General features: G+C 37.4%; 1 protein-coding gene across 1 annotated transcript; it reads right to left on the minus strand.

The window, feature by feature from the left end:
* Nucleotides 1-6,153: 6,153 nt before the first annotated feature.
* On the minus strand, nt 6,154-23,746 carry ercc3 (excision repair cross-complementation group 3). Its single transcript, XM_056266801.1, has 15 exons — nt 23,587-23,746; nt 22,527-22,726; nt 22,192-22,428; nt 22,033-22,082; nt 20,867-21,002; nt 19,146-19,313; nt 18,651-18,855; nt 16,849-17,163; nt 15,708-15,892; nt 13,137-13,339; nt 11,031-11,127; nt 8,791-8,908; nt 8,442-8,560; nt 8,174-8,323; nt 6,154-6,431 (listed from the first exon to the last, which is right to left on the minus strand). The coding sequence occupies exons 1-15, from the start codon at nt 23,612-23,614 to the stop codon at nt 6,294-6,296; spliced, it is 2,349 nt and encodes a 782-aa protein (XP_056122776.1). The 5' UTR covers nt 23,615-23,746; the 3' UTR covers nt 6,154-6,293.
* Nucleotides 23,747-24,381: the final 635 nt, after the last annotated feature.

Below are 24,381 nucleotides of genomic sequence, written 5' to 3' on the forward strand. Positions count from 1 at the left end.
GTGCTTTTATTTATGATACAGGATCATTTTTGATAAATCGGGGCTGGCCCACTTTACCTGAAAACAATCTCAAAATGTTTATACCTTGCAAATAACACATTATATCAAGTGTATTCAAAGTGAAATATTATAGCTTGACCTTAAAGTTAACAAAAGAAATAAAGAAAAGAAGAAAAAAAAACATCTAGGAATCTAAATTACACATTTAACAAAAATTGGACCATTTTACCTGCATTCACTCTATATAAACATAAAAAATGTAAAAGTATGTACATTTTAGATGTGAATTTCTATTATACCTCAACTATTTTAGTCACTTTAAGCAGTTAGCGTCAATAATCTTGTGGTGTGACAAAGTATTTTTTTATGTTATGTCTAATCTCTAAATTAATGTGAGCTCATAAATTCTATAACTATTATAAAGGAATTAGAAAACTGTTGAAGTAGTGCATCACACTGAAAGACTGTTGCTGAGAAGTGTGAACTTTACTCTCTTTGTTCAAACAGTTTGGAGTGATGCTAAACAAATAGTTGACAGTCCTAACCAGGCGGGTCATGTGTAGGCTAAACGTGGACTTCTTAAGGAGGCTTTATTTTGGTGCATGATGCAACAAGCTCTGCACACCTGGAAAACAGAGAACAAAACATCTATAATATCGTCGCTGTGGGCAAGAAACCTCGTATTTCCAAAAACACTACTTTTCAGGACATTGGAAAAAGAATGAATGACAATTAAACAATGACAATTAATAGGCCTAATTAAACGTATTGTCAAAGCTGTGGCTTTATGTATGGTCAGACACCTGCATGTGTCAATATATTATTCAAATTTGACCAAAATCAAGCTCAAATATGAAGTTACGAGGTTTTGACCAGTGAATTTCAGACAGACAAGAATTTTCATATTTATATATGTGGATTGTGATAAAGTTCATTATTTTCCATAATGTAATGATACAAATTAAACTTTCATATATTTTAGATTCATTGCACACCAACTGAAATATTTCAGGTCTTTTATTGTTTTAATACTGATGATTTCGGCATACAGCTCATGAAAACCCAAAATTCCTGTCTCAAAAAATTAGCATATCATGAAAAGGCTCTCTAAACGAGCTATTAACCTAATCATCTGAATCAACTAATTAACTCTAAACACCTGCAAAAGATTACTGAGGCTTTTAAAAACTCCCAGCCTGTTTCATTACTCAAAACCGCAATCATGGGTAAGACTGCCGACCTGACTGCTGTCCAGAAGGCCATCATTGACACCCTCAAGCAAGAGGGTAAGACACAGAAAGAAATTTCTGAACAAATAGGCTGTTCCCAGAGTGCTGTATCAAGGCACCTCAGTGGGAAGTCTGTGGGAAGGAAAAAGTGTGGCAAAAAACGCTGCACAACGAGAAGAGGTGACCGGACCCTGAGGAAGATTGTGGAGAAGGACCGATTCCAGACCTTGGGGGACCTGCGGAAGCAATGGACTGAGTCTGGAGTAGAAACATCCAGAGCCACCGTGCACAGGCATGTGCAGGAAATGGGCTACAGGTGCCGCATTCCCCAGGTCAAGCCACTTTTGAACCAGAAACAGGGAAGAAGCGCCTGACCTGGGCTACAGAGAAGCACCATCACTGACTGTGGGTACTTGAAACTGAACTTCAGCCATTTTGCCATTTCCTTCTCCCCAGTCTTCCTCCAGACTCTGGCACCTTGATTTCCGAATGACATGCAAAATTTGCTTGCATCTGAAAAAAGTACTTTGGACCACTGAGCAACAGTCCAGTGCTGCTTCTCTGTAGCTGCTTCTCTGTAGTTCTCTTCCAAGGTCTGGAATGGGTCCTTCTCCACAATCTTCCTCAGGGTCCAGTCACCTCTTCTCGTTGTGCAGCGTTTTTTGCTACACTTTTTACTTCCCACAGACTTCCCACTGAGGTGCCTTGATACAGCACTCTGGGAACAGCCTATTTGTTCAGAAATTTCTTTCTGTGTCTTACCCTCTTGCTTGAGGGTGTCAATGATGGCCTTCTGGACAGCAGTCTTACCCATGATTGCGGTTTTGAGTAATGAAACAGGCTGGGAGTTTTTAAAAGCCTCAGGAATCTTTTGCAGGTGTTTAGAGTTAATTAGTTGATTCAGATGATTAGGTTAATAGCTCGTTTAGAGACCCTTTTCATGATATGCAATTTTTTTGAGAAGGACCTGAATGTATATATATACAGTATATATAACAAATGAGACCTTATTGTAAAGTGTTACCTTTTTTTGCAGTTATCAAATAATGCTTCGATGACAAATTAAGTATATTAGTAGCCTACAAATAATTCATAGTCTCTCAGTTAACATGATAATGGCGTCCAAGAAATATTCCACTGCCGCATGCCAACTCATGCGTCTGTACATTAGTTTCTAAATGAATGTGTTGAGTAGGGTAGTTGTTGAACAAATAAATGTTTTAAAAAAACTGCACCTCAAAACTGTTTTTTTTTTTTTGTTGTTGTTTTTTTACATGTATTTGTTCAACAACTATAGCCTAACTCAACACATTCATTTCAAACCACAGGGACTGAACCTGAAACATCTTCTGGCAGGATGGCATTAGTAGCCTATGTAATGTTCAATATTTCATATATGATGAATCACCTTAGATTTGCATGGCAAGAACATTCATTTAAAAATGATAATATGTTCCTGTAGCTCAAATGGTAAAAACAACAAAATAATTGATTTAAATTCTAAAGAACACACATAGGCCTACTGCACTGTAACTCTGTAACCAAATACATAAATGTAAAACCCATTCCTGCCTTTCAACACTTTGCACACTGAAGAATATCCAGCTTGTTTAATACCCATCTATAATAAGATTACAGACTCTGAATGGGGATTCCGGAGTCTTTCTGTTGTGGGATTATTTATGATCCAGGAAATCACATGAAGTTACATGGGGACAAATGTCTGTGCTGACTTGTGGATAAACAACTCAGTGGGAAGGAGATTACACATTGGACAGGCATCAACAAAGCTCATTGTGAAATAACACGGCATTCACTAGACATACAGATAAACAACAGACTCCACTCCACCAACACTGGTGCAAGTAACACTTTACAATATATCTGTAGGCCTATACATTAACATGCTATGTGAGCTAACATTGAAGAGCAGCCTTAAAGCATTTATTAACCTTGATTAATGTCAAAGGAATAGTTTACCCCCCAAAAAACATATTAATCATTTACTCGTACCATTCCGAAAATGTATGATTTTCTTGCTTCTCTGGAATATAAAAATAAAGAAATTTTTAGCAATGTCTTAGTGTTGTCAATGGTAGAAAAAACTAATTTACCAGCATTGTTCAAAATATATTTTGGGATCCACAGAACAAATAATGTTTGGCTACTACGGGGCTGTTGCATGCTCGTTTCTGATTGGTTGTAGGCCTACTGACGTTCAAATTTAAACACTGCATCAAGTCCAAAATGAATTGAGTGAAAGTAAAAAGGTAGCGTTTTAAACTGAGTTTTGAAAACAAGAGATAAGAATAATGAGTTTTTACAGTGGTTTCACATTTGAATATAGTGACTTTTAGGCTAATTAGACTTTTAGGCTTCTCTCTCAGAAGAAAGTTTCATCTATTGATTTTTATTGGCAAAGCACTAATGGGTAAATTACCCATTTACATTTCAAATTTACTTACTTACCAAAACGGTATTTACAGAACAAGGTCGTCAAAAAAAATATTATTAATTATTCCATCAACAAAAACAGAATTTGGAAAAAAAGCTTTTTCATCATATGCACCAAATGTCTGGAATTAACTCCAAAACACCTTAAATTTAGAATCACTTCCATCTATTCATATTTTTAAAAACCTTTTAAAGTCAACTTTGACTGAACGGTGTAATTGTTTTTAACTAGGTACCCTTTAAATTATATGTTTGTATTTACTTAAAGCTGCTGTCCGTAGCTTTTTTTGGGTTAAAAATTATCCAAAATACATATTTGATAAAATACATAACCAGGCAGTGTTCACAACTATCTGCTTGCCTTAGCTCGATGCAAAACGGTAAGCTTGTAATAATGTTTTTAATTTTAGTGGTACTGGTGGATTTCCGCGGGAGATTCGAGCATGTCTTTGCGTCATTACGTCACATCTGTACACATAAAGAAGGAGTCTCGGCTAGTATAAACTATATTGCGTGTGAGGATGTTGGAGGTAGAGATTTATAGCCTTTTCTCACAGCACTTGATATAATTAAACTTATCAATTTGATGGCGGATCCAGAAAGGTTCAAACGACGATCATCATCAGTGACAACTAGAGACTCACCCGCTGTAACATGCAAAAGACTTCGTTAGGACTTCGGAGTGGCTACAGAAAAAAAGAGACTGCAACCGGACCCATGCGAAAACAAGGATAATATCGGAAGGACATTACATGATGTAGTCACGCAATGCTTGCTGACGTTGTTAACATTAACAATTAGAGAACATAGTATAGCTACTTTGCACGGTTTTGCGTGAAATGATAACTTATAAGCAATTGTTAGATTTAATCAGCGCGATTTACTGCAATGTCAGAACCAGAACAAAAGTGAATGTTTCTTACTAGTTCAGATGACATTTCCCGGTGAAAATTCTTATGTTGGTCATACTTCCAAAAAGAATAATCTGTGATTCTGAATGGCAATATCCACATCGGCGCGGTGACTGACACACACTCTCTCCTCAAACACTGTGTTCATCCGCGCTGTGCCGTGTCGAGGGTGTTGAACTACAACCCACGTAAAGTTGATAATTCCGCGAATGACTGCAATTGCAGATTTCGAACAGAGATGGCGACAAAGAGGAAAAATGCCGGACTGCAGCTTTAAGTTAAACAAAATGTCTTGTTTGTATATGTATAGTCTATGTATAGAGATTTGTTGTGTAGTATGTACATTTACATTTAGTCATTTAGCAGACGCTTTTATCCAAAGCGACTTACAACTGAGGACATGTATGTAATTTTTTTAATGTTTCATGTATGAATGTTTTTTTCTTTGCAACTTTTTGGCCGCCTATCTTGGCCAGGACTCCCTGGGAGAAGAGTTACTGTAACTCAATGGGACTATTCCTGGTTAAATAAAGGGTTAAATAAAAAAATAAAAAATCCATCTTATTATAAAAACAGTCTGAAAGGGATACTTCACTGAATGAAATGAACATTCTGTCGTCATTTACACACCGATCATCTTTCAAAGAATGAATGACTAACTTCCATGGAATACAAAATGAGTATAATGTACAGCAGAATGTCCAAACTGCTTGCAGTCAGTCAAAGTAATGCTGTCAAGCTAGAGTTAAAGTGAATAAACAACATCAATTTCAAAATGATCCTTAAGCCTCATATGGCTTCGTAAGACTTGGAATACAGTGCATGACTTGTATGGACTTTATGATGAAAAAAAATCCACTTTCATGATGGTCAGGAAAATCATGAAGATTCTTCAGGACTTCTCATTTTGTGATCTATTAAAGCAAGTCATACAGGTTTGGAATGACAATGAAAGTGGGAAAATTATGACATTTACTTTTTGTGGTGAACCATTCTTCTAAAAAAATGCATCCTCAGTACTTTTAATTAGCTGTTCAAATAGAATTAGAGTTACATTTATGCGAGCATGATGACATATGACATGTTTACTTGTAAGAAATTGTAATGGAGTTAAAAGCATTCTTTTTTTCCTTGTAAATGTAATAGATGCATAAGAAAAAGTGTTAATATGGACAAAACCCTGCAAAATATGTGGAATATGCACACCACCATCAATTATTCCTGTTTCATTGTATACATTACTGTTAATTAATGCATTGTGAACAATAAAAAAAATCAATACAGATTAATACATGCTGTAAATATTGTTCATTGAAGTAACCTAATGCAATAATGTAAAAGCATAAAATCTTATTAGTGCTACCAAAGTATGTTTAATTGATAAAAGTTTACCTGTACATTTCAACAACAGGTTCTGTTTGGGCTTTTACATACTGTACAAAATTCTTCTTTCTTTGCAAATAAATTTCTCATAACAAATTCAAACAAATCACAGTATATTTACAAACATCCTGTTTGTAATACTACAGAAATTAGATTCATGAATCTTTCTGAAAGAAAGTCTTTAAATGCCTCTGTCTGAGAAAACAGCCATAACATGTCTTTTATGAATATGCCGGCCGTCCTGCTGCTGGAAGTTCATTATTTGGTCCTGGTGCCTCCAGATGCTGTCGCTGCTTCGTTCGGTCCGTGAATATGTTCACTTGCGGAAGCGTTTAAACAGTGGATGGATGTTCTTGATTCCCGAAGCCTTGCTACTGCGGGACGCCTGGTATTCCATGTAGACTGCGTCGTCTGCACCAGACATGGAGCTCATAGTTCCCATACGGCGAGAAAACTACAGAAAAACAGTTCTTAATTAAAATAATCTTCACTGGCACATTAAGCAGGGTAACATAAAGCAGGTTAACGTAAAGCATCTTAACGCATTTACAGATTAACACCGTGATCTGTTCTGATTGGCTGTGGGTTATGATTGATTTTTACGCATTTCGCAGTCGCGTTTAGTGTGGACAGACAAATTATTTGTCGCTGAAATCGCATCGCGTCTGGTAAGGACACGGTGTAACACAATCCTTATGATGCTTAAATGTACATCAGTGCTATAAACCTGTTCTCAGTTGACCTAAACATTTAAATTACTCACTCTTAAGCCAGTTTAAAGCTTAAGGGGAAAAAAGGCACAGTTTGGAAGAAAGTTGTTTTCTATCCAAACTATATAGAGCCGCGCGATTAATCGTTAAAAGATCGCAATCTCGATTCTAGGGATGGGACGATTACCGGTTTCACGATAAACCACGATAAAATATACTGACGGTTAGTATTATCGTTTAAAATTTAATTATCATTAAAACCGTGTTTGATTATCGCGATTTTAATAACTCACTGTAAATCCTGTCAAGCCAGCAACAGTCTGACGCAGGCGCAGCGCACAATGTTTTTTTTTTTATTCGAGAAGGAATGGCGGAAGGCAGTGAGATTTTTCGTGTTCGGGAGATTTTTCAGCCTTTTAAGAGGACGAAATCTGAGGTGTGGTCATATTTTGGCTTTTACAAAAGTCCTGAGGGAAACTTGATCGACCCTGTCTGCCGAACAAAAAGTCGCTGCAATAGAAACACTTCAAATCTTCCGAGTCGTCTTGTGTGACCATCACATCACCCACTGTTGTATAGCGAACGCAAGGCAAGTTAACTTTGACCTCAATACCAAAACTACGTCTGGGAAATAATTGGGCACGAAATGTTTTTTTGAGTTGAAATATTTTATGTCACCCACTTAAAATAGACGTGAAGCATCCGCGAAGAAAAGTTCGCAGCAAGTGGCTTTGAGCCAAAGACGAACGAACAACTTCAAGCAAGACTATTATTAAGAGTGACATTTTAAGGGATAGTAATGTATAGTTTCATTGTACACTTGTTACACCGATTTTATTTTTACCACATAATTACGGGGACATATTGAATTGAGATTAATGTTTTAAATCTTACTCGTTTATAAATCCATTTTGTACAGCGTACAAAACAATCGTCCAGACAAGATGATCACAACAAAATGATCAAACTCTGTAAACAATAAATCAACTCCGATAAAACGGGAGACGCAAGACGGCAAGTTGTATTTGAATGAAACAAGAGCGCGCGTCCGTTAATTGTGATACATGGATGTGCGCCGTGTAATAATGCGTTGCTATTGACGACGGTCATTATAAAGAAGGAAATGCCACAGAATAGAATCTTGCTTAAAAAACTGCATAGAGCTGCTTGTTTTATTTGTTGTTTGTTGATTTTCAAATATAAAATTTGTTGAAATGTTTTCAGTGTGAGCATCAGTTCTTTTTGAACACTTTCATCTAATTTTAACAAAACCGTGATAACATTGATAATCACGATAATTTTGGACACTATAATCGTGATATGAAATTTTCATACCGTCCCATCCCTACTCGATTCAAACCATTAAGACCAGTGTTTGCCGTCTCTGTGGTTAATGATCAAGATCAGCTGAGCCAAGAATACAACACGGACACAGACTGAGCAAACAAATGAGGCAGCAGAAAGAAACAAAAACGAGTGGAGATACCTGCAGCTTCCCTCCCACTTCTCCTATCACCACTTCCTCTTCTGCGTCAAGATCAGATGCTGCCAGAACCTTGTGCAAGAGCTGCTGCTGTTCATCACGAGAGGAAAACATCAAGTCTTCCTCCTCCATCCCAGCCAACTTTGTGATCACCTGAAAAGAGACGAAAAGAATATGTGACAGACCAAGACCCAATTTAACTTCCGGTTTCGTTAGCATTCCCAATCAAAATAATCAAATTTTTTTTGGCGTTCACATATAGCCTTGAAACCTTGAAACTGTAACCCTGGTCCACCAGGAAGCGCTGTCTCTTGGTGGAATAAGCCATTTCCTGTGTGTCCTGAGAGACGAGCGAGTAGAAATAAGCATTGTATTCCTCCGCAACCATACCTATTAAAAAAAATATATATATTATATACAGCTTTTGAGTATTATATACAGCTTTTGTTTGACATTTTGTTGTACGATTGGTTAAATGGTTAAAGGAATAATTCATCCTAAAATATTTCACTGAAATTCCTTCACTATAAATTCTAAAAGATCTCAGAAAACATCTAACAATTTAGAACTAGACAGTCTAAATGGTCTATCTCCCATAATGATGGTGGAAGTGTTGCTACCTTTCTTGGCTCGCAGGACTCTGCCCAGTCTCTGAGCTTCCTGACGACGGGAACCGCCGTGAGAGGAGATCTGGATGAGCACGTTTGCCTCCGGCAGGTCAAATGAAGTATCTCCTACCTGACGGAAGAAGAGAACGAGAGAAGACAGGATAAGGGTCCATTCACACAGAACGCAATTTTCCATTCCACTGCGCTTCTTTCCCATTGGTTTTCAAGGGACGGACGTGTTTGACAGTTGCGCATCGCATCTTTTGCAGCGTCTCGCGCTAAAACGAAAGCTGTTCGTGTCTCTAGACAAAGTCAAAATGGCTAAATCTTTAACGTGAAACCAGATAAAGGGAACAAATATGAGAAAAAGTCCTTGACCTAGCTACACAAGTTCAACTTGGTGTGTTGTTGCATTTCAAAATGTAAAACACTGTAAGTACGTTTCAATGCCTTTCAGTTAGTGCAGTAACACTAGTAAATCCTTAATTTCCTGGAGCTAAAACTAAAAAGCATTTTTATCACTAAATGTTTTCTGATATATTCTGTGATATGAACAAAGTCAACACACAGTTTCTTGATCATTTTGTTGACAAGATAGAATGCTTTATCATAATTAAACAAGCTTATACTTTATTGCAGAACAAGTCAAAGGCATTTAATGGGGATCAAAAATAAACAAACAAAATAAATTTGGTGTTCTTCATAATTGTGCTTTTGGTTATTCAAAGGCTTTTAAGGACAACCGTAAAAATGTACTTCCGTTTTTGTAGTAGCTCTTTATATTTCTATGGCGTCATTGTCGAAGAGTTGTGGAAATACAAACCGGAAGACAGAAAGAGTGCAGCGCTGAAAAGGGGCGGGGCTATTATAAGGTCTATTACATACCTTCTTTAAACACCCTGCCTACAGCCCTTTCCCCATGCAGATACTCTTATCTTATTTGAATAGCCTGACTTTTAAGGACAATCATATCAGCACATGTGCATCACTTTCCCCACTAAATCATTTCCAATCATTTGCATTAAGGTAGAATGTAAAGTTAATAAGGTCAGAACAGCATCCCCAAAATCAGTTTCTCATTTAACCCACATGCATGTTTCTGACCATGCTTTTTTTTTAATGCCCATCATTTTGTTGGATATTTGATCTCTTGGTATTTGCTCAAAATGAGTAATGCATTTTTCCATTAGCCTGGGAAAACCCAGACAACTTCCGGCAAATTTAGATTTGCTCTGAAAGTTAGTCTGGCAAAGAGCTCATTCAAGCCCATTTCCAATCCGTCGAAATCGAGGCACCAATCAGAAACGTTGGGGCGGGCTTTACACGATGACGACAGCGCTGGGATTTTGAAGCAGATTTTGTAGCCTACATTACAAAGATGGATGCCGCCGTCGAACATCACTCGTTCGAATCAGCTATCGTGTCTGTTTTAAGTGATTTGAACGTTTCGTTTTTGTTAAAAACCGAGCAAAGAACAACACCCGCTCTACATACGTCATCTCCTTCATCGCTCTGATTGGTTTTAGGTCTATCCGCGACGTCCGTTGGTGATGCCCCTCTGGAAATGATTTGTCTATCTATGACGCTTTGCCAGACCATAACTCAGTTACAACTGAGAATGGTCTGGTTTTAACCAGGCTATTTTTCCATATAAATTAAAGCTGAAGTGTGTAATTTCGGCAACATTAGCATCCCCCCCAAAAATTACTTGATTTACTTTACCATGACTTGTGGACACAAGGGTTTAATCTGGACAAGATTCAGCAATGAAATACAAGTTTAAAGACATTTAGATTTATGATGTTTTGGACATCAGATTCAGCAGAGAGGCTCAGTTTGTTGGCTGATTTAGATAGAAGTATGTATGATAAAAAAAAAAAGCTTGTCCAATAATTTGCTTTGTCAGGTCATCATGACAAATGATCTTAGACACAAGAACGTTATTAAACCACCTAAACTGCAGAAATGTGCTTTTCTTGTAAATGGGTGGAATGTCAAGATCTGAAAGGAATTAAAGGGCCACAACAGTGCCAGCCACCTCTGCTGAACTCTCCTTTACAGCAACACCTGACTGTGTAAAAGGGCTGTTGATATTTCATTAGATGCCATTTAAATTGAATAGCATTACTGATTTCCATCGGTTGCAGACTTTTTTACTTGTGTAAAAGATGCTAAGAATAACACCTCAAAAATTTAAATTAAAATACTTATCCACAGTTTCACAAGGAAATGGACAGAGAAAGGCAGTTTACCTTGGAGATGAAGATGGTATTGATTTTGGGATTGTGTTTAAAGTTTTGAAGGATCTGCATACGTTCTCCTTGAGATGTGGGTCCATAAATATACGGTCTGAAAAGAGAGAGTGTAAGAGAGATGTACTTCCATTTTTGCGGTAGCTCTTTATATTTCTATGGCATAATTGTCGAAGAGTAATTAGCTGGTGGTATGTGTGCATTTACACATAAATCAAAAAAATCATACATACCATATTTTGTGCTTTGAAGGATACTTTAACCCTTCATACACTATTATAAAACTGTTATTTGTTGACATTGATGGTTCCACAAAGAACATTTAATATTCAGGGAACCTTTCCATTGCGCAAAATATTCCGATTTTTAAAATGTTTTATTTTTATTTTGAATCTTTATTTTTAAGAGTGTACAAAGGGGTTTACATGTTTAGAAATTTGTTCAAATTTGATTAGTGACCTATGCAATGGAATAGCACTGCACACAGCATATTTCTAGCAGAATCACACTGACATGTATTATACTATAAACTATAAAATTCTAAAAAAAAAAAAAAAAACGTTTGCAAATTTCACCTCACAAACCCTCAGGCTCCTGCTGAGTCCCCGAAAAACCTCTCGGGTGAGCAAGAGATTTAAGAGTGTAGCCTTTCAATTTCTTTGAAAGAAGGCCTACTTTGCACACTTTACAAGGAAAAGCCCATTCATTTGGCAAAGTTAAAGTGATTAACAGTAAAGCTGATTACAGGTTGCGCCAGGGGCAGTCCAATAGAACTTTTGCTGCTTTCTAGAGCACCCAGACACAAACACACAGGATTGGTCTTACTCTTTTTTTCAGGTTTGCATCATGGCCTTACAACATACAATCAAAATCCTTTTTTGGAACATTTGAGTTCATGCAGTGTGTGGATCTCTTTTGTAAAAGCTGCTCCTTTCCAGGCTTTTAGTAAGCTATGGCTTTGTTGATTTTACTCTAGTACAAATCTTTTACTAGTCCTCAAAAGATTTCATTTAGCAATACTGCTTAAACTTTTCAAAATGGAAATAGCATGACCTCTGAGGTTGTTAGGTGATGGTATATGCTTCTGTAAAAGAGTGATTAAAAATCATGTTTAATTGCTGAATTCTCAATGAAAAACTACACCACCTAAAAGCTCCACCAAAAGAGAAACCACCAAAAAAAGCTGTAACTTGGACGAACAGCAGATTTTCAATCTGGCAATTTTACAGTAATTTAGCAAGCGTTATGTGTGAAAACCAATAACAAGTAGTTAATTTATGCATAAATTAATTAAAATACATGTAGTATTTTTGTCTTGATTTTCAAATACATCTTTGCATTGAATGTAGGTCAATGGGTGATATTTCTACTTTTATCTATTTGGATGAAAAAAATTCTGTATTTTTTTTTTTAAAGAAAATTATATTTCACATCCTGCCCAGTGTTATCCTACAAACAATGTTCATATTGAAGCTATGAAAACAAATATAGTGAATGTAACCATGTAGGCTATACTAAATATTATGTACAAAAAAAGGGTTAAAATCACAATACATTCTAACAACTACATTACAATACAAAAACAAAAAGAATACTTTTTAAAGCAAAAGTTAAATTCACTAAAATAAAAATGCAAATAAATAAAAACAAAAGCACAGACTAAATGTAAAACTGGTAAGAGGAACTAAACGCGTTACCAATATCTCACGAGTTATTAATATAGCATGTCTCATGTTTAGTACCAATTGGATTATGCACTTTCCCCGCAGCAGTCCTCCACTATTTTTCAATGCGCTCGTAATATCAAAACGGTATTGCCTCATCCTATATTGTTTATAAGATAATCTCAATATATTGCCCAGCCCTAATTGAATCTAAGTTTTGTTATGGAGCAGGTTGGTTTGAATCATGGCTTAGAACTCAAAACATTTCAAGGCTATGAAGCAAATAAATGGGGGAAATACATATAAGAGGCCAATGAAAAAGTTGAGCTCTACAACAAACTTTATAAAAAAAATAAAAAAAAATTTGCAAGCACAATGTTGGGGTAAAAGCGCTGGTGTATGCACGAGTGTGTGACCGTGTACAAATAAAATAAGGCATTACTTGTTCAGACGGATGGCGTATTCTTTCAGAGCAAAGACGTTGTCGGCAAAGACGATGATCTTGTCGTTCCTCCGCTCGTGGAAGCGGATCAGGAACTGACATGCACGGAACTTGTTGGGATTCATGGTGTAGAACAGAATTCTCTTCTTCGTCTTTATGGCCACATATTCACGATAAAACTCGGGAGACATGGGACACCATACCTAGAGATACAGGGACTGTGAACACTCAAGGGAAATGTAGGTTTTAAAGCACACACAGGCAAGCCCCATTCAAAAAACTAATATATAATACATACAGCTTTTTAAATTTTCTATACAACACCCAAAAAGTCATCTGAAAGGACACAAATGCACATACATGGAGCACATGTACAAATAACGGAAGCTCAAATTATGGATAAGAACAAACCTCACTGGTTCATGCAAATATGAGCTGCTGTTTACTATATTTGATGTGCTCTATGTATGTGAATAGAAGCCGAAATTAAACCTGTTCATAGTCTACAGTAGTGATCATGTCTTTTAAGTACCGGTACATATAGGATTACTTCACCAATAAAATAAAGGGGATTAGTTACATGGATGAGCTCCTCACAAGGTTTATCCCATAAACTCTCACTGTCACTAATACATGAAGCTTCTATTTGATTAAACATTTAAAAGTATATAGAATATATGGAGTTTATTATCGGTATATTATACATTAAACATTATATATATACACTCACCTAAAGGATTATTAGGAACACCATACTAATACTGTGTTTGACCCCCTTTCGCCTTCAGAACTGCCTTAACTCTACGTGGCATTGATTCAACAAGGTGCTGAAAGCATTCTTTAGAAATGTTGGCCCATATTGATAGGATAGCATCTTGCAGTTGATGGAGATTTGTGGGATGCACATCCAGGGCACGAAGCTCCACCACATCCCAAAGATGCTCTATTGGGTTGAGATCTGGTGACTCTGGGGGCCATTTTAGTACAGTGAACTCATTGTCATGTTCACGAAACCAATTTGAAATGATTCGAGCTTTGTGACTTGGTGCATTATCCTGCTGGAAGTAGCCATCAGAGGATGGGTACATGGTGGCCATAAAGGGATGGACATGGTCAGAAACAATGCTCAGGTAGGCCGTGGCATTTAAACGATGCCCAATTGGCACTAAGGGGCCTAAAGTTTGCCAAGAAAACATCCCACACACCATTACACCACCACCACCAGCCTGCACAGTGGTAACAAGGCATGATGGATCCATGTTCTCATTCTGTTTACGCCAAATTCTGACTCTAACATCTGAATGTCTCAACAGAAATCGAGACTCATCAGACCAGGCGACATTTTTCCAGTCTTTAACTGTCCAATTTTGGTGAGCTCTTGCAAATTGTAGCCTCTTTTTCCTATTTGTAGTGGAGATGAGTGGTACTCGGTGGGGTCTTCTGCTGTTGTAGCCCATCCGCCTCAAGGTTGTGCGTGTTGTGGCTTCACAAATGCTTTGCTGCATACCTCGGTTGTAACGAGTGGTTATTTCAGTCAAAGTTGCTCTTCTATCAGCTTGAATCAGTCGGCCCATTCTCCTCTGACCTCTAGCATCAACAAGGCATTTTCGCCCACAGGACTGCCGCATACTTGATGTTTTTCCCTTTTCACAACATTCTTTGTAAACCCTAGAAATGGTTGTGCGTGAAAATCCCAGTAACTGGGCAGATTGTGAAATACTCAGACCGGCCCGTCTGGCACCAACAACCAATTGGTTGATTAGATAATTGCATTAATGAGAAATTGAACAGGTGTTCCTAATAATCCTTTAGGTGAGTGTATATATATATATATATATATAGTTATATATATATATATAAAACATTTAAAAAAATTATATAAAAAATATATATACAGTATATATATTTAATCTAACAATTTTTTTTTTATATTAGATTCACGTTTCTAAACACTTTCTGCAGTTAAGATCTATAAGATCTATATTTGTTTTTAGATTAACCAGACACTCTTATTCACATAGCATAAAACTGCATAGTAATACTTAACTTCACTAGAATAAAAAGCATAACCAGAAACATTTACAATGAATATAGAAATTTCCATGAAAATACTTTTTTGAAAGTCTGTAGGAATTTTGTATATTTTTAGGCTATACGTCTAATTTATATATTTGCCTCACTGACTGATTTGACAGCAATATTTTTTCTTTTAGTTAAACCATGCTAAAAGATTTACCAAAAATGTGATAAATAGCCTGATTTGCATTGGAAGTTTTACTATTTAATAGAGCCTCTTTGTGAAGACTGTGTTCAGAACTCAGTGAACAATGCATAGGTGTGCAAAACATGTGTTTTTCTGCTTCTGTGGCTAAAGAGTGTGCTGGGTTTGTTTAGTACGATCAAAAATATTCAGCAATATTGAATAACAGTATTGTATTTTCTTTGTGCACCAGACTCCAAAGCCTCTAAATACAATGTTTCATAAGTTCATACACCCTGTTGACCCCCCGACACGATTCAGAGATCAATCTAACAATTCACATTGTGAAATTTATATTTTTGCCAGCTCACCTCAGCACACTGGACTTTAGCAATGTAACCATTGTTCTGTAGTTCCATCCAATTGGCCTCAAAGAGCTTCGGCCCGATCAGGAAGTTAAGATCGACAATCTTATCGTCCTCTCTCACTAGTGTGGCAGTGAGACCCAGTTTACAATGAGCCTGGACAATCGTCAGAACACGACGGAACATCTTTGCTGCAAGACAAAGCACAAAAGAGTCAAGAATCTGTTTGGTTTTCATTTACATTCCATTTGTGTTTCAAATAATTTCTCTGTCCTCGTTGAAAGAATGCTGAGCAAAATGACAAAATTCCAGCCAATCAGAAGATTCCTCAAATATTCAATTTTATTTTGCTGCTCCGTGATTTTCTGCTTGAAATTGAGCTTGAAGTTACATTAGAGACATTAAAACTTTGTTTTGCTGTAAATTTGATATTAGGTGGCTGCTTTTGGTTTTTCTAAACTAAGAAATTTGAAGGGGACATGACATGAGAAATCAAATTAGCATTGATCTTTTGACATATAAGAGGTCTTTGTACCAAGTTTCATAGCTTAAAACATTTAAAAATTCCATTTGAAAAACAAGCTTGAAAAACAGCTTGTTTTGATATTGGGTGACCTGTGACATCACATGATCATATACATTTGCATATGCCTGCCTCCAGAGCAAGACATCGACAATGGTTATACATCATAGGCCCCACCCACAGGCATTCAGTCGTTTAACGGCAGGCATGTGCCTATACACTGGATGTGAGCATCACGTCAAAGGCAAATAGAACCCATTTTAATCACTGACGCTGTCTACACTGGATACACTATTTACAGTACAGTAATTATTTTATCTTTTTTTTTAAACAACACGAGGATGAGTCAATGATGACAAGATTTTTGGGGTAAACTAACCATTTAAGACTGCAAATTGAAAATTTCCCATTGACTTAAATTGTTAAAAATATTCGCCATTTAAAATCTAACCAAAAGCAGTGATGACTGCATTACGGATTGTTTTCTGTCTTGACATTTCACTGTGGGTGGAGCTAACTATTGTGAAGTGAGGAAAACAAAAACAAAGTGACCAAAAAATGAGCATGGAAGATGTGATTTCTTGCTTGACATTTTGTCAAGTTGCACTCCCAGACACAGCCTACCTGGGATTGTGTGCACCTCATCCAGAATAATAAGCCCCCACTCTTGACTTTTCATCCACTCCATGACCCTCTCAGCTTCCCATGAGCGTTTGGTGGTGTGGCCCAGCATAGAGTAGGTGCTGATGGCCACTGAGCAGCCGATGGGTTTGTCCTTAGCGTCTGAAGTGAAACGGCAGATCTGGGAGTCATCAATGGTGGACCACATCTTAAACTGAGCCTTCCACTGTTCCACTGACACAGAGGAGTTTCCCAACACCAGGCAGCGCTTACGCACTGTGCAGGCAGCAGTGACGCCTACCAGTGACTTACCAGCACCTGTGGGAAAGAAGAGTAGAATAACAAAAGACGTCAATGTAGATTCAATTTATTTTAACTCAATAATACCATTCAAATAGCTTCTAACCCCGAGTTGCTCTGGTAACTCAATCGTAAATTCTTTGAGTTTTTCATGCTACTAAAGTACACTATAAAGTTTCTAGATTGACAACCGTATTTTATTGTGCAATTGAATTGGAAACTGTGATGTAGGGGTGGGCGATATGACCAAAATCTTATTTCACGATATGGGTACTTTTATTTCATGATAACGATATATATCACAACAATATAGTTATATTTGCTTTAAATAAGGTAATGATATCAAACATTTTTATACCATTGAAATTTCATAATTCTTATCAATTATCGTCTTTCAGTATAATAAAAAAAAACGAATAATAGCCTAAAAAAAACCTCTTAATCTAACTGAAGAAAGGTAACTGATTAAATAAGAGCAACGAAAACAAACTACCATCTCTCAGAGAGCGCGCACATATACTGAAATGAGAATCTTTCCCTGCTACTTGCTCTTCAACAGTTTCAAAGCACTTGTTTTTAAACCACAATGCTTAAAAACGCATGCAAACAATAAGCTTTCGTGACCATGCAGCACAGAAACGTCCGGTACATCACCCACCCCTACTGTGATGGTTGAAAGTGATAACCAAACGGAAGAGACTAAACGTGACAAAAAATGTTAAAGTACTTAATTCAACAGTTTTTATATGTATATACATTTGTATTTTTACTGATCACAAAGAAATACTTTATTGAAGTAAAATTGTCCTGCTGGAAAATGAATATTTCATTAATAATTATTACAAATATCCATCCAGGCTGAGGCCCCATCCACACTACTGCGTTTTAGTTTAGAAACAGATAATTAAAACGAATACGATCTCCGTCCACACCAGCGTTTTAGCTGCGTGTTAGAATTGATCTCCGTCCACATTAAAACGACTGAAAACGCGGATCACGTGACCATTCACCAACACTGGGCATGCGCGTGCCGGTGTAAACACAACTTCATTGATAAAATTATCCCACCACGCTCTGGGTTAACCCCAAACCGACGCTCCATGTACGGTCAACGCCGCCGCTGCACACGGGAATTGTCACAGATCGCTCGAATAATAGCTTGACTAAGGCGCATGTAGGCAGTTATAGCGTTGTAAAATGCAGAATTTACTTGTACAACAGCTGCTAGCAAAGATATATACGCCATGACTGATGACACCCAATCATAGAGCCCAGCGTGAGCCTCTACTACGTCATCGTTTCTAAAGTCCTCCGTTTTGACCCGTCTACACTAAAACGCCCTCCGGAGATTCGAAACGAAAAACGGATCGGATCATATTTATTGTGGCTAAATAATATCATTTAATTTTGTAATTACATAATCCAAAGTCTGTACCGGACTAGGCATCACCTGCTTCTGGGAAGAAATAATTCAAACACTGTGCAGATGTTCAGAGACAGTTTACCGCAAGGCAGGACGATGACTCCAGATCGAGCTCTACCGTTCCCAAACATCTTCCTCAGACTCTTCTCCTGGTATGGTCTCAGCACAGCGGTGGGCTTCAGGTCCATGTTAATGTCAGGGTTCACCGTGTCATTACGGAAGTCGTATTCTGCCAGAAGGGGATACTCCAACTGAATGCAGCGCTTCTGAATTTCCTCAATCATTTCCTACCAAGGTTCAGCAGAAACAGGAAGAAGGAATTCGATTATTGTGCGTGAAATTGAATGCTCTAATCTAACGATTGGACAGCCAATACACATTTTTTACACTCGGGGGTGAAGGAGGGACTTATTTAGAAGGCGGGGCTTATTCCGCCATATTGCACATTGCATTTTCTCCCATTCATAGTAATATGAGTGCACTGTCTTTGTATATCTAAAGTCAATGGAGGAACTGTCAAGGTAAACAAACTATAAATTCACAATGAAGTAACATCTCATTCAAGTCAGACACACACCTGACGGATCTCAAATGACACTGTTTGCGTCTCTTCCTCCTCCTCCTCCTCTTTATCCATCTGTTCGTAGTAACTGAAGATGTCCTCTGGCACCTGAGTTCCTGAGCGCTGCTCATCTGCAGGCTGGGAGGTGGATGGACCACCATTGTCCTGCTGAGACTTTGAGATCTGGACAGGATGACGCAACAGGTTTTGGTACCAAAAAAGAGCCTTCTGCTTTGCTATAATGGCTCGTTTCCACTGAGTGGTACGGTACGGTACAGTTCGGTTCGGTACGCAATTATTTGCGTTTCCACTGTCAAAAGTTGTGAATGGTACCAAAAAGCCGAACCGTACCGTACCACTTTTTGGGTACCCTTCCGTTGGGGTACCTAGCACAGTGGTACGGTACTAAAAGGTGGAGCTAGACTCACTCCAGAACGTTGATTGGTTGACAGAGTATCGTCACTTGCGCGTGCTACAAGGGCATTAGAAGCATACAGTTGAAATATAATACTACTGTTATTGTGTCACGAAATTTAGTTTTAAGAGTTTTTCAGGCGAGAAAGTAGTTTTTTATAGCTCAAATCTGTGGTTTATTTATAGATTTATGATAATTTGAAGATCCATAAGCAATCACCGGACGCTCGGCGCTCGTGCACCCCGCCTGGAGCAGCCTTTCCCCGGCTAGTCATTCTGATGTTTGCCGCTGACTCTGACGTCTCTGTAGTGGTTAAACATGAAATATAATTCGTCTTGTACAGACCTAACAGGCGATCTTTGGTCTCGTGAATCTATAATTCGTTCCCTGGCCAATAGTTTTGGCAGAAGGCTAAGTGAAGTTTCATATATTTGAGCCCTGAATTTGTATATTTGACTGAATTGTTTGCTCTATGTTATTAAAGCTTTACTGTATATCTTTTTGTACCTTTTACTTATACTTTTATAATGGCTATTATTGATAAAAACTGAAATTCAACTAAAATAGATAGTTTTGTCATTTTTTTATTTTATTACAAGATCTGTAATGTTGTTTATTGCAACATTTGTACCAATGCAATATGCAATACATTGCCTGGAATATGTTTCATATTTTTTAATTTAAACGAAAAGAGGCAGGGTTGTGTTTTATATTTAGTTTTGTTATAAATATAACGTTACATACATGCAGTGAATATAGTCAATAGGCCATGCGTTGCCTGAACCACATTTGTGTGCTTATAATGTTTAAAATGTATTTAAATTAAATCGAAAAAAAGCAGAGTCGTGTTTTATAACATATTTCGTTTTATTGTTGCCTAAAATGTACATAACCGGAGTAGCAGAGCGAGCTGAGTGGCGCTTTCAAGAACGCGCTGTTCCATCAGCAGAATTACTGGACTCGCATCCTCGGGATCATTCTCCTGAGTCGGACTTTGCGTGGCTACTTGGTATTGAGAAACGCCAAATGCCAGCGCTTGTTTCTTGTGACAAACATGCCGAGAAGCAAGAACAAGATCTGCTGTCTGTCATCCATTGTTGTTTAATGTCGCTTTCTTCGCGCGAAAATGACGTCGATCTCTTCTTTCCGGCAAACACCACGCCTATCAAGTAAGGGTACTGTTGGCAGTGGAAACGCTAGCCGGATCATGCTGTACCAACCCGTACCGTACGCCTCAGTGGAAACGAGCCATAAGTGTCTTTATGTCAACATGTTTTTGTGCTGTATGCAAAATTGAGACTGTGTATGTATTCATACTCACTGCTGATTTGCTAGAGATGACCTCAGTGATGAGCTCAGTCTCCTCACCATCAGCGGACCGAAGACGGCAGTCCCGAATCACAGGGTCCTGTAACAGCCTCTGAATGACATCAGGGAACGCACTCTCCACAAAATACCTGTTCTCAACACACACACACAGGTTCTCATTCACTAACTGTGCATACGCGGACATGGTTTTGGTGTGTTTTATGCAAGTGAGTTAACTTGGGCATGCTGTTGCTCATTTAGAATACTCCAAATTCATTAACGGTAGGACATCAAGAACGAACTCATGTGCGTACACACGTACTCAATTAGGCGTTAGAAGTTCTATGTCTTCTAAGTTAAGACCCAATGTCTTAACTTACTCGTCTGCACTATTAATGCCCTGTGGTTGTTGCACAGTCTAGTTTATAAGGACTCATAGGTGGCATACATAAGTGCATACACTACCATTCAAAAGTTTTTTAATACTAGAAATTAATACTTGAATTCAGCAAAGATGCAATATATTTATCAAAACTGAGAGTAACGACATTCACAATGTAACCAAAGATTTCTATTTTAAATAAATGCTGTTTTTTAACTTTCCATTCATCAAAGCATGCTGAAAAAATTACGGTTTCCACAAAAATGTTAAAAAGAGAAACCATTTTCAACATTGAAGATAATAAGCGTTTTATGAGCACAAAATCAGCATATTAGAATGATTTCTGAAGATCATGTGACACTGAAGACTAAAATTCACCCTTGCCATTAGAGGAATAAATTGCATTTTAAGATTTTTAAAATAAAAAAATAGTTATTTCAGATTGTAATAATATTTTAGATCCTAAGCTTTTGAGTAATAGTCGACAATAAAGTTATCTTTCACCATTAAAGGAACAATTAAGTTTCAGGATCAAGAACATCCAATCTCAAGATTCAAAACTAACAATTTTCATTCAAGTTCAAGTAAATCCAAAGAGTTTATGGTCAAAAAATTGTTTACAATTCACCAACTTCCCCTTAACTACATACTACCAGCTGCTCAAAATGCCACCCATTATCCAATGAAATGACAGCAAATCATTCAATAGGCTATATATTCAATAAACAGAGTTTTCAACGACGTAACTAACTTTAGTGAGAATTAAATAATAAACAATGTGTAAAAAACAAACTGACCTGTTGTGTTTCAGGACCATTTTGACTTTACCGTAGCTTACTGTGCACAGCTGCAGAAGAACAAAGAGAGAGAAAATAAGTGGCTTTGGTATATATATATATAGAAATTGTTGAAATTGTAAAATTCAGACAGATTTGACTGCCAGCTCACACACACACCTTAATAAATTGCACTATGCCATCAGGCACAGAGGTCTTGCTGAGTTTCTGCAGGTACTCAATGATGTCAGAGGTCTGCAGGCCGACGCTCACGGCGGCGTAGAGAGAATAGGCCGTCAGCTTGTACTCGTGCGCATGAATGGGTCTGCACACTGGCTCTGATATCGCCACCAGGAAGTCCTGAGCGTATTTATACACGGGAGAGAAAGCCTCTAGGAAGATGTGACCATCAGGAGCCTACAAGAGTCAGACACACAGATAAAGGGATAGGGACCCTCTTAATGGTGGTGGCTTCTGTTGTAAATGGCTAATCGATCAAGGATTTTTAGTCTTACCACCCAAAGGGGTCGTGAAGAATGGTCGTTCTTGAGAAGCATCTGTAGTCTGTAGTCTTTGGCTCCATATTCATCCAGTTTAGTGCTGGATTCCTCCACCTGCTTCCCAGCAGCTGCTGGAATGGCCTCCTGAGACTCACTGCCTACCAGCTCTTCATCCTCCTCTTCCTCATCATAATAACGCTTCTTGGACTTCTTATCTAAAGTGAATAAACAACTACTTCAGCAATTTAAACAGGTGATGATCAATCCTGCTATTGAATTTTAGTTCAAATCTTGCTGGTTTAGGTGTCCTTAGTATAGTTTCTAACTTTTGTTGAACACAAAAGATGATGGGGTTTTTTTGTGATCAAAATTTTTATTTTATTTACCACATCAGGAGCATATCTGAGTTCACATAAACTATATACAGACAGATGCCATGAAAACTGTCCACATATAAACAGAAAAAAAAAAACTTAAAAGGGATAACGTTATGTACAATACGGAGGGGAAAGGAAAAAAGATGATGTTTTGAAGAATGTCGATAACCAGACAGTTGACGGTAGCCATTGACTTCCATACAATTTTTTCTTCGAGTTACCGTTACCGACATTCTTCAAAATATCTTCCATTGTGTACAAAAGAGGAAAGAAATTCATACAGGTTTGGAACAACTTGAGGGTAAGTAAATTTGGACAGAATATTCATTTTGGGGTGACCTATCCCTTTAATAGTATTTAGAAGCAATATCCACACTGTAACCTTTGTGAAAAAGTACACGGAAATAATATACTTTGTCTTTGAAATACGGTTCAAGTGTACTGCATTTTGGCTAAATAAAATACACTCTGATGTGATTTCTATTGAACTTGAATGTAATGTATTTAAACATTTGTTGAGGGTTATTAACAAAAATAAGCTCATGGTTATCTTTTAACAATCATGCCACCGTAATGTTCTCTGCTACATCAGTTAAACATGGTACTTAGATATCAATAACAGCACATCTTGCATTGGTCCATCAAACTGTTTTGATTAAATTCATGTATTTATTTCTTAAGAATGGCGTCTATCTTACCTCGATCACTCTTATCTTTCTTTCCCATGGTGTCAGCCCTAGAAAACACTAACCTATAGTGAACTGGGTGATGGTTTAACACATTTTAATAATAAAACTGCAAGAGGATTCATTACGACGTCACTGCTGTAGCGGCCATGTTCAGCACGCTCTTTCTCTACGGAAAAAAACGATCCGAGAAATGTAAACCAACCCCGGACACCTACCGCCACCTGCAGGCTGCACGTGTAAATGCGCAAACTATCAAAGAGCTACAACTTAAATATCAATATCATTCAAAATACAGTGAAATAAAACACCGTTGGCGTTTTAACTTAGAATTTATTTCCATACAATACAGTCCAAAGTTCAACGATATCTGGAAAGGTATAATATTTAATGACAGAACGTTATGTGTGGAAGAACTCACATTCAAAACATATAACTTCTAAAGTAAATAAAACTATAGAACACTTCACAATTTACCAATCTCAAACAACAGTAATTTAATATTTGTTCTATATGAAAAGGCAACAGAGTAAAAACAGACACATGACTGGTTTCAGACACTGTATTGAGCATCATAGGATTAAACACTGAATATCAAAGAAAACAAAAACATAAGACTATGCCTTACATATAAACCATGAGCAGCACTTATGTGTAGATCATTGGTAAACCCACTCTTATGTAAATTGTTGCACTGAATTGAATTAGATAATTTACTCAAGAACTGAATGAGACAATAGGCCTTAATCGTGAAACAGAAGAACAAATTTGTGCAAATCAATTCTTAAAACTATTCATCCATAAATC

The sequence above is a fragment of the Rhinichthys klamathensis genome, unplaced genomic scaffold (genome assembly GCF_029890125.1).
Source record: "Rhinichthys klamathensis goyatoka isolate OS25496 unplaced genomic scaffold, OSU_Roscu_1.1 h1tg000254l_1, whole genome shotgun sequence".
Taxonomy (NCBI): Eukaryota; Metazoa; Chordata; class Actinopteri; order Cypriniformes; family Leuciscidae; genus Rhinichthys; species Rhinichthys klamathensis.

Bases quoted from the DNA above. Each gene is read 5' to 3' on its own strand.
- ercc3 (XM_056266801.1), bottom strand. From the start codon at position 23,614: ATGGGAAAGAAAGATAAGAGTGATCGAG. The intron at 21,003-22,032 runs GTCAGTTTGTTT...TGTTGAGAACAG, and splicing joins ATGGTCCTGAAACACAACAG to GTATTTTGTGGAGAGTGCGT. The intron at 6,432-8,173 runs GTATCTCCACTC...GTTTTTCTGTAG, and splicing joins AAGTGGGAGGGAAGCTGCAG to TTTTCTCGCCGTATGGGAAC.